General features: G+C 35.8%; 3 protein-coding genes across 3 annotated transcripts; 2 read left to right on the top strand and 1 right to left on the bottom strand.

The window, feature by feature from the left end:
* Positions 1–362: 362 nt before the first annotated feature.
* On the top strand, positions 363–1,974 carry LOC105159307 (Peroxidase superfamily protein). Its single transcript, XM_011076318.3, has 4 exons — positions 363–675; positions 844–1,035; positions 1,121–1,286; positions 1,367–1,974. Exons 1-4 carry the CDS (start codon positions 424–426, stop codon positions 1,777–1,779), a joined length of 1,023 nt encoding a protein of 340 aa, XP_011074620.1. The 5' UTR covers positions 363–423; the 3' UTR covers positions 1,780–1,974.
* Positions 1,975–2,648: 674 nt separating this feature from the next.
* Positions 2,649–8,810, top strand: LOC105159306 (uncharacterized). Its single transcript, XM_011076317.3, has 7 exons — positions 2,649–3,090; positions 3,381–3,523; positions 3,632–3,903; positions 4,599–4,753; positions 5,809–6,071; positions 7,020–7,082; positions 8,137–8,810. The coding sequence occupies exons 1-7, from the start codon at positions 2,817–2,819 to the stop codon at positions 8,389–8,391; spliced, it is 1,425 nt and encodes a 474-aa protein (XP_011074619.1). The 5' UTR covers positions 2,649–2,816; the 3' UTR covers positions 8,392–8,810.
* A 2,047-nt stretch (positions 8,811–10,857) lies between these two features.
* On the bottom strand, positions 10,858–11,298 carry LOC105159573 (bZIP transcription factor 44). Its single transcript, XM_011076685.3, has one exon. It carries the CDS (start codon positions 11,296–11,298, stop codon positions 10,858–10,860), a length of 441 nt encoding a protein of 146 aa, XP_011074987.3.
* Positions 11,299–12,950: the final 1,652 nt, after the last annotated feature.

The raw sequence follows: 12,950 nt of genomic DNA, 5'->3' as shown, positions 1-12,950 counted from the left end.
CTTTAGTTCTCCTAATTAATCTAAAAAATGCTTCATCACAAGAAATTTACCTGGAGGAAACAATGTTAGTCTATCATGTTTCATTAACTGAACAACATTGAGAAACTCATTAAGGCAAAATTCGAAGTTAGCTTTAAAGAATGATCATTGAAACAGAACGTGGCTGACATATTATTCATGCAGTTCATGGAGCAGGTGAAACTAAAACCAGAAACACTGTCCCAAAAATTCAAAGTCTGACATACATTTGACATGGTCAGGATATCCGCAAGAGGCATATTATGTAACACCAAGGGGATTTGGTATGTAGCAGAGCAGTTGATTTTACTAAAATTGAGCTCTATATAAATCAATGAATGCTGCACAGAGACCTCACTCTCAAATAAGAAAAAACATCGTATATGATAGTCATTTGAGTTAGAAATGGCTTCTCTCAAGTTGATTTTCAGCCTTCTGGCAGTGGCTTTACTCTCATGCTCTCAGCCTCAGGCTTTCCCTGGTTCCAGTTTTGGTCGAGCCGCTGGAGGTTACACAGGTCTTACCCCGGATTTCTACCGGTTTTCATGTCCACAAGCTAATGAAATCATAATGTCTGTACTGGAAAATGCCATTACCAAAGATCCAAGAATGGCTGCCTCTTTGCTCAGACTCCACTTTCACGACTGCTTTGTTCAGGTAATATTCATAGAATTTCTCTGAGGGAATTACACTATTTTATGTGGTTGAATTCATCAAGAAATCAAAATATCCGGTTTGTCTTTAAAAGGTGTTTCCCTTATTTAAGACCGAGGTTTAGGATTCATTTTTCTTGTTCTTGATTCTAAACTTCTGTGCTCTCTGCAGGGCTGCGATGCATCAGTATTACTAGATGATAGCACGGCAACAAGGAGCGAGAAGAACTCAGGGCCAAACAAAAACTCCCTCAGGGGATTTGAAGTGATTGATGAAATCAAAGCTAAACTGGAGCAGGTCTGCCCTCACACTGTTTCTTGTGCAGACATTCTTGCTCTTGCTGCCAGAGATTCTACTGTCCTAGTAAGCTACATTCCAATCTATTACCAGATCAACGACAATCTTTCCTAGGAAAAAATAATCTAACTTCCGGAATAATGTGCAACAGAGTGGTGGCCCTCATTGGGAAGTGCCGTTAGGGAGAAGGGATTCAAGAACAGCAAGTCTGAGTCAATCCAACACCAACATTCCTGCTCCTAATTCCACCATCCAAACACTCATAACAAAGTTCAGGGCCCAAGGCCTTGATGTAGAAGACCTCGTTGCTCTCTCTGGTTGATCAACTCTTCCTATTTACCTACCGTAAACTAACGATATAAACCACAAACATATTAACAACAGTAAGATATTGCAGGAGGGCACACCATAGGAGCAGCAAGATGTGTGACATTTAGACAGAGGCTGTACAATCAGAACGGGAACAATCAACCAGACGTCACGCTTGAGAAAAACTACTACAATGGCCTAAAAGTAGCCTGTCCTAAAGTCGGCGGTGACAATAATATTTCACCTCTTGATGTTTCATCTCCGGTGAGATTTGACAACACATACTTCAAGCTGTTGTTATGGGGCAAAGGTCTTCTCAGTTCAGACGAAGTTTTGTTCACCGGAAATGTTGGGAAGACCGTCGAACTGGTGAGAAGCTATGCAGAAAGTGAGGCTTTATTCTTCCACCAGTTTGCAAAGTCTATGGTTAAGATGGGGAACATTAGTCCTCTCATTGGCTCCAAAGGCGAAATTAGGAAGAATTGCCGCAAAGTGAACTGAACTGAACTGAGAATACATAGCTCAGTGCCTCAGTCATTGTCTATGTGAAGTCAGCTTCCTTTATATGCACGCTTCTTCTGTTAATGTTCTAAAGATGTTCTTTCTCTTGGGAGGGAAGTAGAGAAGTTCTGTCATTTATGTATGCAATTACCAATATTTTTCAATATGACTAATCAGTAATTCTCTGTTACAAAATTTCAGGGCAAAACTGAAAATTTCATACAAAATTAAGAACAAAAATCAAATTCAAACACACACTTTTTTTAGGTGGTAATTACATAATTACTTAAGAATTCAATAAATTGATGGATCATCGATTCGATAAATATATTAATATACTAAAATAATAAAGTAAATTATAATAAATTCATATTTGATATTGTACGTTATTATGTATATACGATTTATGTCATTTATATATTTTAAAAAATATATTTTATACATATTTAAGAGAATACAGAATATAATATTATTTTATAATAACAAAATTCAGACTGATACAATGAAAAACATTCTTTTTCCTTATTAAAGATATGACAAAATGTGTGAGAAATATGTTACTTTTTCCTCACACTATTTTAATTCAAATTGAATTTGTTGGGATTTAAATTAATTGTATAACATATATAGTATATTTAAAATATGATTGATTTATAATTCAGAAAAAAATGATAAATTAAGTAGTAAGTATTCCACAAGTGATATGATTGATTTAGTTTGGTCAAATCTCATTTGACGAAGAATTTCCCTAAATTCAACCTAATAATTCATTAAGTAGCTAAACTTTTTGTTAACTGAAATAGCTAATTTTACATTTTAATCATTCAAAAGTGTAATTCTGCCCTTTTTAAACTCTATGTCTGGCCAAGGTGACGGTGTCGTTTCATGAGTGAAGAGTTGGAAATGGAGTGTGAAGGCTTGTAGATCTAAACAGTGAGCAGACAAGTTTTCTTCCAACTCATCAGATTGGTGCCCTAAATGCATCAATTCGACACTGAATTTGATCTTTAATTGTGCTGCGGCTGTTGAACAATATAATGGCGAAGCATTCGACGACGTCGTCAATTTCAGTCCAGAAGAAATGGCCTTTGCTGATATTACTCTGCATCGCCCTCTCAACCGCCATTGCCTTCTTTATCGGAGCTTCGTTCAATTCCTGCAATTCTCATGATTACGCTGATAACAACAGTTTCAACACTCCCATTCACTCGTTCAACTCTGAGAGCACGGCTGCTACGAAAGAAGAAAATCCTCTCAGTTTTATGAAATCAAAGCTCGTGCTCATGGTTTCGCACGAACTCTCGCTCTCCGGTACTTTTAACTTTTGACTCTATGAAACTAACTAAGAGGAACTGTTTTTCAAGTGTGATTGATTGGTGTTGTGAATGGGCACAACTTGCTGTCGGGACAATACAAGATCAACTTTTGACAATGAAGAATAAACTAATCGTCGAGTCTGATGAATTTTGAACTGTGTCATATACTGCATTTCCTAGTTGTCCAGGAAATTGCTTTGAGAAAAAAATCAATCTTTCTGGACTAAAAGCTCTATCCAAGAGTCTACAGAAAGACTAATTTTGTTTTTTAACAAATTTTCGTAGGCGGGCCGTTACTACTAATGGAGCTTGCGTTTCTATTGAGAGCCGTTAGCACACGGGTTGTCTGGATCACTAATCAGAAGCCCACTGAACCTGATGAAGTGATTTACAGTTTGGAACAAAAGATGATGGCCAAAGGCGTGGAGGTATGATGAAGTTCATATATCCAGTTCTGCCCAAATGACCATTCTTTTCAACGTCATTTGTCACTACGGCGTCAGAATGATAATAGTTGATTTTGTTATTCAATGCAGGTTATGCCTGCAAAGGGCCAGGAAACTGTTGATATAGCTCTTAAAGCTGATCTAGTCATTTTAAATACTGCGGTGGCTGGCAAATGGTTGGATGTTGTGCTCCAAGAAAATGTAGCCCGTGTTCTCCCCAAGGTTTTGTGGTGGATTCATGAAATGCGAGGGCATTACTTTAAACTGGAGTATGTTAAGCACCTCCCTTTTGTTGCAGGTGCCATGATTGATTCTCATACTACTGCTGAGTACTGGAAGAACAGGACACGAGAACGATTAGGGTATGCTACTTCACATATTATATATGATTCGTATGACCCTATTTGTTTCAAGATGGTTTCGCTCATAATTCTAACAACTGCTCAAAAACTATGCATATTTATAGCCTTTGAAGATGCAGAAGTTAATAAGTACTTCGTTCCAAAAAATAGAAAAGTTAAGTAATGTTTTGTTTCATTTCTAAATATGCATTTCCAGAAGATGTTTCAGTGGATCCATGTCGGCCAGTGTTTTAGAAATGTCTTTTCTTATTCAGTACTGATTCCTCATTTCAAAGATTATAGGAAAATATTTTCAAGAAGTCGCCCATTTCTGGAAATATCAATAAGATGTTTGTTTGTTTTCTTCATTCCATGGATAACATGCATTTGACTTAATGGAAAACTATAATTTCGAAATACTTTAGCAACACATTTTGATTTTCTACCATACGCCTGATGTAGGCCCTTACATAATCTCATCCTCAAACTCCTTTATGAACTCATCCATCTCCGAAAAATTGAGAACAAGTTTTGGAACATGAAACTAAACTTAGCTTATGTTGCAGATCATTTACTGTGTCACCAAAATTTGTATAAATGCAAATGATTGTGGAAACCTGATCTCTATCTAAGTTGACTTCAACACTATCCAGAATTTTTGGGTTATTCTCCCTGCAAGCAATAATTATAACTTATATTGTTCTCGATTGGTGCAGGATTAAGATGCCTGACACCTATGTTGTGCACCTTGGGAATAGCAAAGACTTGATGGAAGTAGCTGAAGACAGTGTTGCAAGAAGGGTTCTCCGGGAGCATATCAGGGAATCACTTGGAGTACGAAAAGATGATCTTCTGTTTGCCATTATCAACAGTATGCTTTACAAACTATGAAATTGTATTTTATCCTTGGCCATTTTTCTTCCAGAATTTATTTCTTAAACAGCAATTTTCTTTGAATGCGTTTTAATGTATTAAGAAGTGCTTTCAATCTGCTTCCGGGTTGGTTTGACATCTAACCCTCCCTGTTGCAGTTGTGGGTTTTGCTGTAAAAGGAATTTTGTGTTTAGCATGACAGTTGCAAGCACGCATTACATCTAGGTTATTTTTTTGAAAAAAAAATAAATAAAAGAATTCTGATGAAACATTAGGACTAGGCTACCATTCAAATATCCCATGAAAGTTCAGAAGAGCTAGTTTTCGTCGTACCGTTTTCATGTCCAACTATTTATGCCATGATACAACTTGTATCTGTACAAAATGCATTACTTATATGTATCTGATGTAGTGGAGACAAAGGCAATAACCATGGCCTTGCTTGATACTTGAAGCTAGTTTAAATATCCTGTTGCAACTATCATGAATGAGCCAAGATTGCGTTTGCTGTTTGGCTCTTCCTCGGCAAGGACAAGAACCTTCATGGATTAGAGAGGTGACTGATAATTTGCTAGTCCATTTCTGCATAATTTCTGTCAGCCATCAAACTAAGAAGCACTCTTCTTCTATCTTGTGATTGATTAAACAAATTTTAGAATGTCTTAGAAAAGATATGATAGTGACCACAAAGTAGAGTGGGCATGCGGCTCAAACATCAAAAAAGCAATTAAAGAAAGATTCGCTGGTTGTAATTTCTCTCTGCTATATCTTGCTAAAAAGGTTTGATGATAAATTTAATCCTGAACCTCTTTCAATTTTTAATTGACGGAACATAATATGTATTTCTTTACTTTAAGCTCCTAATTGTTCACACGCCATAGTTCTGTAGTTCTAAGCATTTTATCTTGTGGCCTTTATTGTGATCACATGTACCACATGTGAGATAAGTTAATTCTATATGCTGTATGTTGCCTCTGTATGCACGCAAGTATGTTGTTACTCATGGTTGTATCCACTAGACAGTTTCTGACTTATGATGCTGCATTGCTATAGGTGTTTCACGAGGGAAAGGTCAGGATCTGTTTCTTAAAGCTTTCTATGAAGCCCTGCAACTCAGCCAAGAGAGGAAACTGAAAGTTCCACCAATGCATGCAGTTATAGTGGGAAGTGACATGGGTGCCCAGACTAAATTTGAAACAGAATTGCGGAGATTTGTTGCTGACAAGAAAATTCAGGAGAGTGTACACTTTGTGAACAAAACACTGAATGTTGCTCCCTATCTGGCTTCCATTGACGTTCTTGTCCAGAACTCTCAGGTATATATTGATTTGTTAGTTTTATGAATGCACACAATACTTAAGTTTCATAAATCACTCAGATACTACTAAGGGGCTTACTCTCATTGATGGAAGAATTATCTATGATACTTTGCACTCATTTAGGAGTTGTTCATGTTAGTTTATTAGGTATTCTTAACTTTGTACAAGATTGCTGACATTTGTTGAAGGTGAAATGAAAAGAAAAGGAAGCCACATAATCTTTTTTATATTTTTGCAAAAACACTTTATTTTTGCTTTCTCTATTTGTGATCACTTTGGACATCTACTGATTACATGCACTAAAATTAAAGTGGAGTAGTTTTGTTTCATACTAATAGCCTCAAACCTAAACTGGACTTGGTGCTGGCTCTATGACAAATTTTCCAACAGTAAGTGGATGAGTGCATAATTGGCCCTCTCCTGCTGCAACTTCCAGATCATCCGTCTGTCCCAACAATCTCAAAAGCATGTAGCAGCTGGCAAATTAAGAAGGCAAATTTACTTATGATGTGCTGGCCCAGGTGCCTACTTGCTGGTTTTGACAAGCTCAACCAGTTTTTATCAGCCTGGAGTTAGGACTTGGCTCTCTCTATTTCCTGGCCGAACCTATATGGTTGGTTTTAGACTAAATTTTCAGACTGAAAGGAGAAAGGCCAAGCTCCAAACTCCAAAGTGATGAATTAGTTCAATGAGAATGAAAGTTGTTTGGGCCTTTCTTGCATGAAGACCACTTTCTTATAATGTTAATATTAAGCTATATTGTCGAAAACATTGGGAACTTATGAAATCATGACTTTCTTGATGTTATGCAGTTGGTGTTCTTATTGCCAACTTCAGAATGATAATGTGGTTGTGATATTAAGAAGTATGATTCACTTGCATATATAGATGAGCTTGATCTCTCTTCGTTGTACTTGGAAGAACTTAACATTCTGTTAAATGCAGGCACGTGGAGAGTGCTTTGGAAGGATAACCATTGAAGCTATGGCTTTTCAGCTGCCTGTATTGGTGAGCTTATTCCTGTTTCTATCTTTTTTTATTTTGAATGCATTCTGGGCATCCCTGAGTTTATTTATCACATACAGAATTTAGAGTCTGTGACCTTCCCATGTCTCATTTCCAAATATTGATTATTTAAAAATACCTGCTATTGTCAAGGGAGGAATTACTACCTACTGAAGATCATAAATATACTAGTCTTAAAGAGGAGAATGTCCTTCCCTCTTATTGGCATCTACATGCAGGGGTTGGGTGGTTCATGGCTGAGGTATCGATCTTGTCTTATGAACTTCAACTCCTACCAAGCCCAAAAATCATCATAAAGTTGTAACAAAACAAATTTTGAAATTATCATAAAGCATGCTTTCGTCCATTCCTTTTACAAGCAAGCAAGATCGTTGTTCCAAATTCAGCACTTCGTAGAGGCTATGGACCCTTTGCATCAGTGCTTATTTTTTGTTTCTGTTGTGCCTTCAATTTGCCTCTGTGCGAAAGCTTCCTAGATGACCTTCTTGTATCCCGAGGTTTCTACTTCACAATGAAGCTTAAGCCGATCTATCCTGAACAATCATGTACACACAGACAGACAAACCATAGGTTGAGTTAGACGGGGCTGGTGGTGCAGCCTACACCCCTGCAGTGAAATATTTCCAGTTTCTACGTGCAATACATGCAAGTCATCCAACTAGGAGGGGGAAAAATGAAGAGAAAAAGAATTCCCCTTCCCCCTCTCCCTACACCCCCCAAATTCCCTCTTACCCTACTTCTGAATGTCATAACTCGCACTAAGAAAAGATGCCCACATTGTGGAGGACCAGCATCTTGGGTTAATGGAAAATGCATCACTGGCTACCAGGTTCTACTAATTGAAACTGAAACCTTAGGCTGTTTGTATATGCTTGCATGACTTTTTATCTAGACCCTGGTTATTCTTTTTTCTTTTAAAAAAAAAATGCGAACAATATAAAACCAACATTCTTGATCATTAAAGTAGTCAATGGCTTCCTGATTCCAGTTTTCATTACCCTTGCACTTCATTAAGCATATATGTTATATACTTCAGGGTACTGCAGCTGGAGGTACAATGGAGATTGTTGTAAATGGCACCACTGGTTGGTTGCATCCAGCTGGAAAAGAGGGTGTAACACCTCTTGCGGAAAACATCATTCGACTAGCCACAGACGTTGAGACGAGGAGGACAATGGGAATGAAAGGTTACAAAAGGGTCAAAGAGATGTTTCTGGAACACCATATGTCGCACAGAATATCCTTGGTCTTGAAGGAGGTTCTGCAAAAGGCAAAGAAAGGAACTCATTAACTGGGAAGGCTTGTTCCAGCAAAGAAAGGAACTCATTAGCTCGGAAGGCTTGTTCCAGGTACTACTCTCCTCTCCACCCCCCGGGGCAACCAAGTGTGTACAAATTATCACCCACTATCTTCATAATTCAGTTTTGTGGATGAGAGTGTGTAGATACGACGGCCACTTACGTTATTGAATCATATCACATGATAATCAAAAACTGTTCGGTGATAGTTTCTCAGTTGGTAGTTCTCGTGATATCAAAGGAGAGAACCTGCTTCAAGTACATGGAATTTATCGAACAGGAATGTTGAGGGTGTTCTTTAGGGCTGTCCTTAATGAACTGAAGATGAGTGGACATTTTTTGTCATTTAATTGCGATAATATATTCCACTTAGATTAATATTGTCTTTTAAATATAAGAAGCAAAATAATAACTTCCTTTATTTTTAGGGTAAATTACAACAGGCTCCTTGAAATTTCTCTTAATTACCAATACATATAAATACCCCTTACAATGAGCTGTTACAAGAGGGTATTTGTGTATTTGTAATTTTAAGGAATACTTGTAATTTTTCCAACAACGAGGAAGTATTTCTAATTCTGGCAGACTTTAAAGGAGTCCACTTTTCCCTTATTTTGAATACTTCCCTAATTGAAGAGTGGATGTAATTATCCTAGCAGGTTTTAATGGTTTGTGTTGTCATTTTATTCCTAGCAAAAAATGTTGACAAAGATAGTACTTATTAATTAGTATTACTGGGGAGGACATACATTCCCGTGCATGGGGAGTGTACAACTATTTATCTAATTTAGGAATTTCATGCAACTACTAATATATTGGATGAGAAAAAAAGATATATATGGAGGGCTGGTTGGTCGCAAATGCACTTACTACCTACAATTTCTTTATTAAAAATTGTGTATGCATGAGGATGAGGTCACACACTCCATCACACAGCACCTACTTGAAGAACAAAGCAATTAAAATAAAGCTGTTAAAGTGGTTTTAATTATGCTTAATAATTACATCACCAATACATATGACCATCATTTTCTTAATTTTTTTACTTAGTTTTCCCTAAGAATATTTAATTTGTCCTCTTAAATTTTCAAAATACATGAAAATGTTCTGATCAAGACTATTTTAATAAAGGTTTTTTTTTCACCTTAAATTTAGCTATTATATTTTTGACAATTTACCAATTAATTCAATGTAAGTTGCATCATTTGCTAGTTTCTTCCTCCTAATGATAAATTCTTAATAAACAAAGAAAAGTTACCACCACAACTTTAACTTGCACTATAAAAGCAACTTAAAACCCACTTACTCTCCACCAAACAAGAAACAGCATAAAGGAACGGAATGATCTTAATTATGGTTAAACTTAATTTATATCCTAATTATGGCTGCATCCCATACTTATATACAAAAAAAAGAAGAAGCAAGTTTTTCTTTTTCGATCATGAAAACTATAAATTAATATCAAAATCATTTTTTTCTTAGATTTGCAATCAAATTTCAAAGATAGAAAAGTGCATATTTAAATTAATCATGTCGTCCTCTTTTAAGATATCATTATGAAAGGTAATCATTCTATTGACCCTAGAAAAAAATTTACATGTTTTTAATTTTAATTGGCGGATGGTAATAAAGTATGATAAGTATAATATATTTGTCTGTTCAAGATAAATGTATCATATTTATTGTATAATTGATTTAATTTGATCAAAGCTAATTTGGATAAAAAAATTTAAAAATTAATGTGCATGCATGTAGAAGAAAATTGTTAATGGTGCATTATATTGATGGATTTGAATTTAAGGGAAGAATTTGAAAAAAGAATTTAAAATACTTCAATTTGAAAAGAATTTGAAGTTCATCAATATTCAACAAAATATAATTTAAAATTAAAACTGAATGATTTAAAATCTTTTAAACTTAGAATATTCAAACAAATTCAAAAGATTTATATAATCTTAAAATCCTTCAATCCAAATACTACCTAAATGAATTCGATATATTGACAATGAACTCAGTCGTCATGTAATTAACCTTATGAGAACTCAGAACGCCTAGTAGGAAAAAAATAAAAATAATAACAAAAACATTTAAAATCATAAGCCCTTGAAGATTTTACATGCACAACCTTGCAGATTTAACATTGCTACAGACCCATATATATATATGACATACAAATATACATACATACATACATATATTGATCAGCTAGCCCTCAAATTAATCACTTTTGGACTGGTATTTTAGACCCTAATAATGAAACTAATCCTCTAATTCATTATGCTAATTAATATTTAAAAAAATAATAAAAACTAAAATGAGACAATCATTAATTTCTCCTGACATTCTCGAATCACCGAACTTCTAATCCAGGAATTTTCCTCAAATCACAACCACAACTAGAAATGGACAATAGAACATTCACCATTATTACATTCTTGATCCAACAATCCCAATCCTGATCAATAATCCAACATTTCAGCAGACGCCAATATCACTGGGTACTGGATTGGACCCATCATGTTCCATGGATGGTTCAAGATGAAACCATCAACCAATTCCCTGATGCTGAAATTACTAAGTCCCGAACATGCAGCACCACCCGCCGCCGGCGGCGGAGGCGGAGGCGGTGGTCTTGGTGTTGTGGATGTAATGCAAATATGTTTCAGGGATTGGAGTCTTTTTGTGAGCTCAATGAGCTGAGCTCTCAAGACTGAGTTTTCAGCCTCCATTTCCACATACTGCTTTTTTATGAGATCTATACTGGTCAACACCTGACTCTTCTTTTTTCTCAGCAAACAAATACAGTTCATCAGATCTTCCAAGTGCATCTGCTTCCGCAGCCTGGACCGCCTCGCCGACTCCCGGTTCGATTGCATTCTCTTTCTCTTCCTTTGATCCATCATCACTCTCTCTCTCTCTCTCTATATATATATATGTATATATATGTATTGTAGTAGGATTTAAGGGTTGATTAGAAGGGATATATAGTTATGAAAAAACGTAGAACCAGTAGAGGAATACAAGTGAGAAAGATTGAAGGAGATGGGTTCTGCGCCTGAAGGAAGAATTGATCATAAAACCAGAACGGAGGATTTCACTGAGTACAAGAGACATCAATCTCAAACATCAACAACACTACCGTCTAGCAGCTGCACCATCAATATTTTAGTGTGAAATCAATTCATGGTTCAAGAATCAAAGTTTCTTCCTTCCGGAAGAACTTCAACAGCACCAGAATTCTCAGGAGCAGAATCTCCCCAAGAAATAAATGAGAAAGCCGGACAAGAAGAAACCGAAATATATATATAGAGAGGAAGAAGTAAGAAGAAGAAGAATAGGAGGAAGAGGATTTTGAGGGCGGGGAGGGGCCTCATTTATACAAAGAGCAGGCAAGAAAATTGACTGGAAATCAGTTTTTGTGGGAACACGGATAAGCGTGTTTTGGCACCAAATTTCTAATTCAGGTCGAGTTTAATTAAATTTAAATTAATTATATAATAAGTATAATATATGTAGTGGGATAATGGTACGAGGGAAAGTATATCGTACTGTTTTGCTTTGATTCGATCAAATATAATTTCGATTTAATTTGAGGTAGAAGTGGTAAATTGAAGTTTTTTATTAAATCTTTAAGTGGCCATATATTTAATTATTTAAATAAAGAAAGAATACGAGTTGTACAAATATATTATTTTTCGGACATAAGAAAACCATTAATCAGCCAAGCAACAGGCCCAACCAAACAGCATGCACTGAGATAAAAGTACAGGCAAATCATCTACAAAGATAGGTTTCACGCCCCAAAAAACGACCAACACAAGTAAAAGCTGCTAAACAGCAACAGAGGGAGGAACAACTGGTCTTCCAGCTTCATCAAAATTTTGCAATAAACGATGTATCTTTCTTAATGGGTCCAGAAGTTTCAATCCAATATTAATGAAGGGTTTAATCATTTGGAATAAACTCATCCATTCATGCTCATGGTTCATTAATCCAACTCATGATCACTTGCAAGATGATTATGCCCTGTCTCTTATCTGTGTTACGTAAAATTTGAATTTATAATTTTTTAACTGTGAGATCTCTGTTACTCCGTTCAAATAAAATTTCATTGACACCACTTTTTAATATCAATATCAGCCTTCTAAATTAATATCTAACATAATCTCTTTTCAAATAAAAGTGGATTTGACAGCACAAGAAAAGGAGACAACCAAATTCCTCCGTCCCTACCCCATCTCTCTGAAATTATCTTCCCATGATGTGGACTTGAAGCAGCCCATCGGATTCTCAATATACTTCAAACTACAAGTTTATAATGTTGAATTTTCACTAACTCTAGATATGGTAGGTAATAGAAAAGTATTATTCAGCCAATTATAAATTTTTATCAGATCAATTTCGGTCAAATTTAACTAATCACACAATAAGTGTTATATATGATACTGATCTCTCTAATTAAATTGTACATCAATTACATAACCAACATTTTGTACCTGATTTGTAATTGATTTCAAATATGGTCAAATCCGATCTTTGGGATAGAATTTCC

The sequence above is a fragment of the Sesamum indicum genome, linkage group LG3, assembly GCF_026168435.1.
Source record: "Sesamum indicum cultivar Baizhima isolate 11 linkage group LG3, ASM2616843v1, whole genome shotgun sequence".
Lineage (NCBI taxonomy): Eukaryota > Viridiplantae > Streptophyta > Magnoliopsida > Lamiales > Pedaliaceae > Sesamum > Sesamum indicum.
Note: the sequence above shows the minus strand (reverse complement) of the source record. Positions and strands in the feature narration are given on the sequence as shown.

Excerpts from the sequence above, each read along its gene's own strand:
- LOC105159306 (XM_011076317.3), top strand. The coding sequence starts at position 2,817 with ATGGCGAAGCATTCGACGACGTCGTCAATTTCAGTCCAGAAGAAATGG. Across the intron at positions 3,091-3,380 it reads GCACGAACTCTCGCTCTCCG|GCGGGCCGTTACTACTAATG; the intron begins GTACTTTTAACT and ends AAATTTTCGTAG. Across the intron at positions 3,524-3,631 it reads TGATGGCCAAAGGCGTGGAG|GTTATGCCTGCAAAGGGCCA; the intron begins GTATGATGAAGT and ends TATTCAATGCAG.
- LOC105159307 (XM_011076318.3), top strand. The coding sequence starts at position 424 with ATGGCTTCTCTCAAGTTGATTTTCAGCCTTCTGGCAGTGGCTTTACTC. Across the intron at positions 676-843 it reads TTCACGACTGCTTTGTTCAG|GGCTGCGATGCATCAGTATT; the intron begins GTAATATTCATA and ends TGCTCTCTGCAG. Across the intron at positions 1,287-1,366 it reads AGACCTCGTTGCTCTCTCTG|GAGGGCACACCATAGGAGCA; the intron begins GTTGATCAACTC and ends AAGATATTGCAG.
- LOC105159573 (XM_011076685.3), bottom strand. The coding sequence starts at position 11,298 with ATGGATCAAAGGAAGAGAAAGAGAATGCAATCGAACCGGGAGTCGGCG.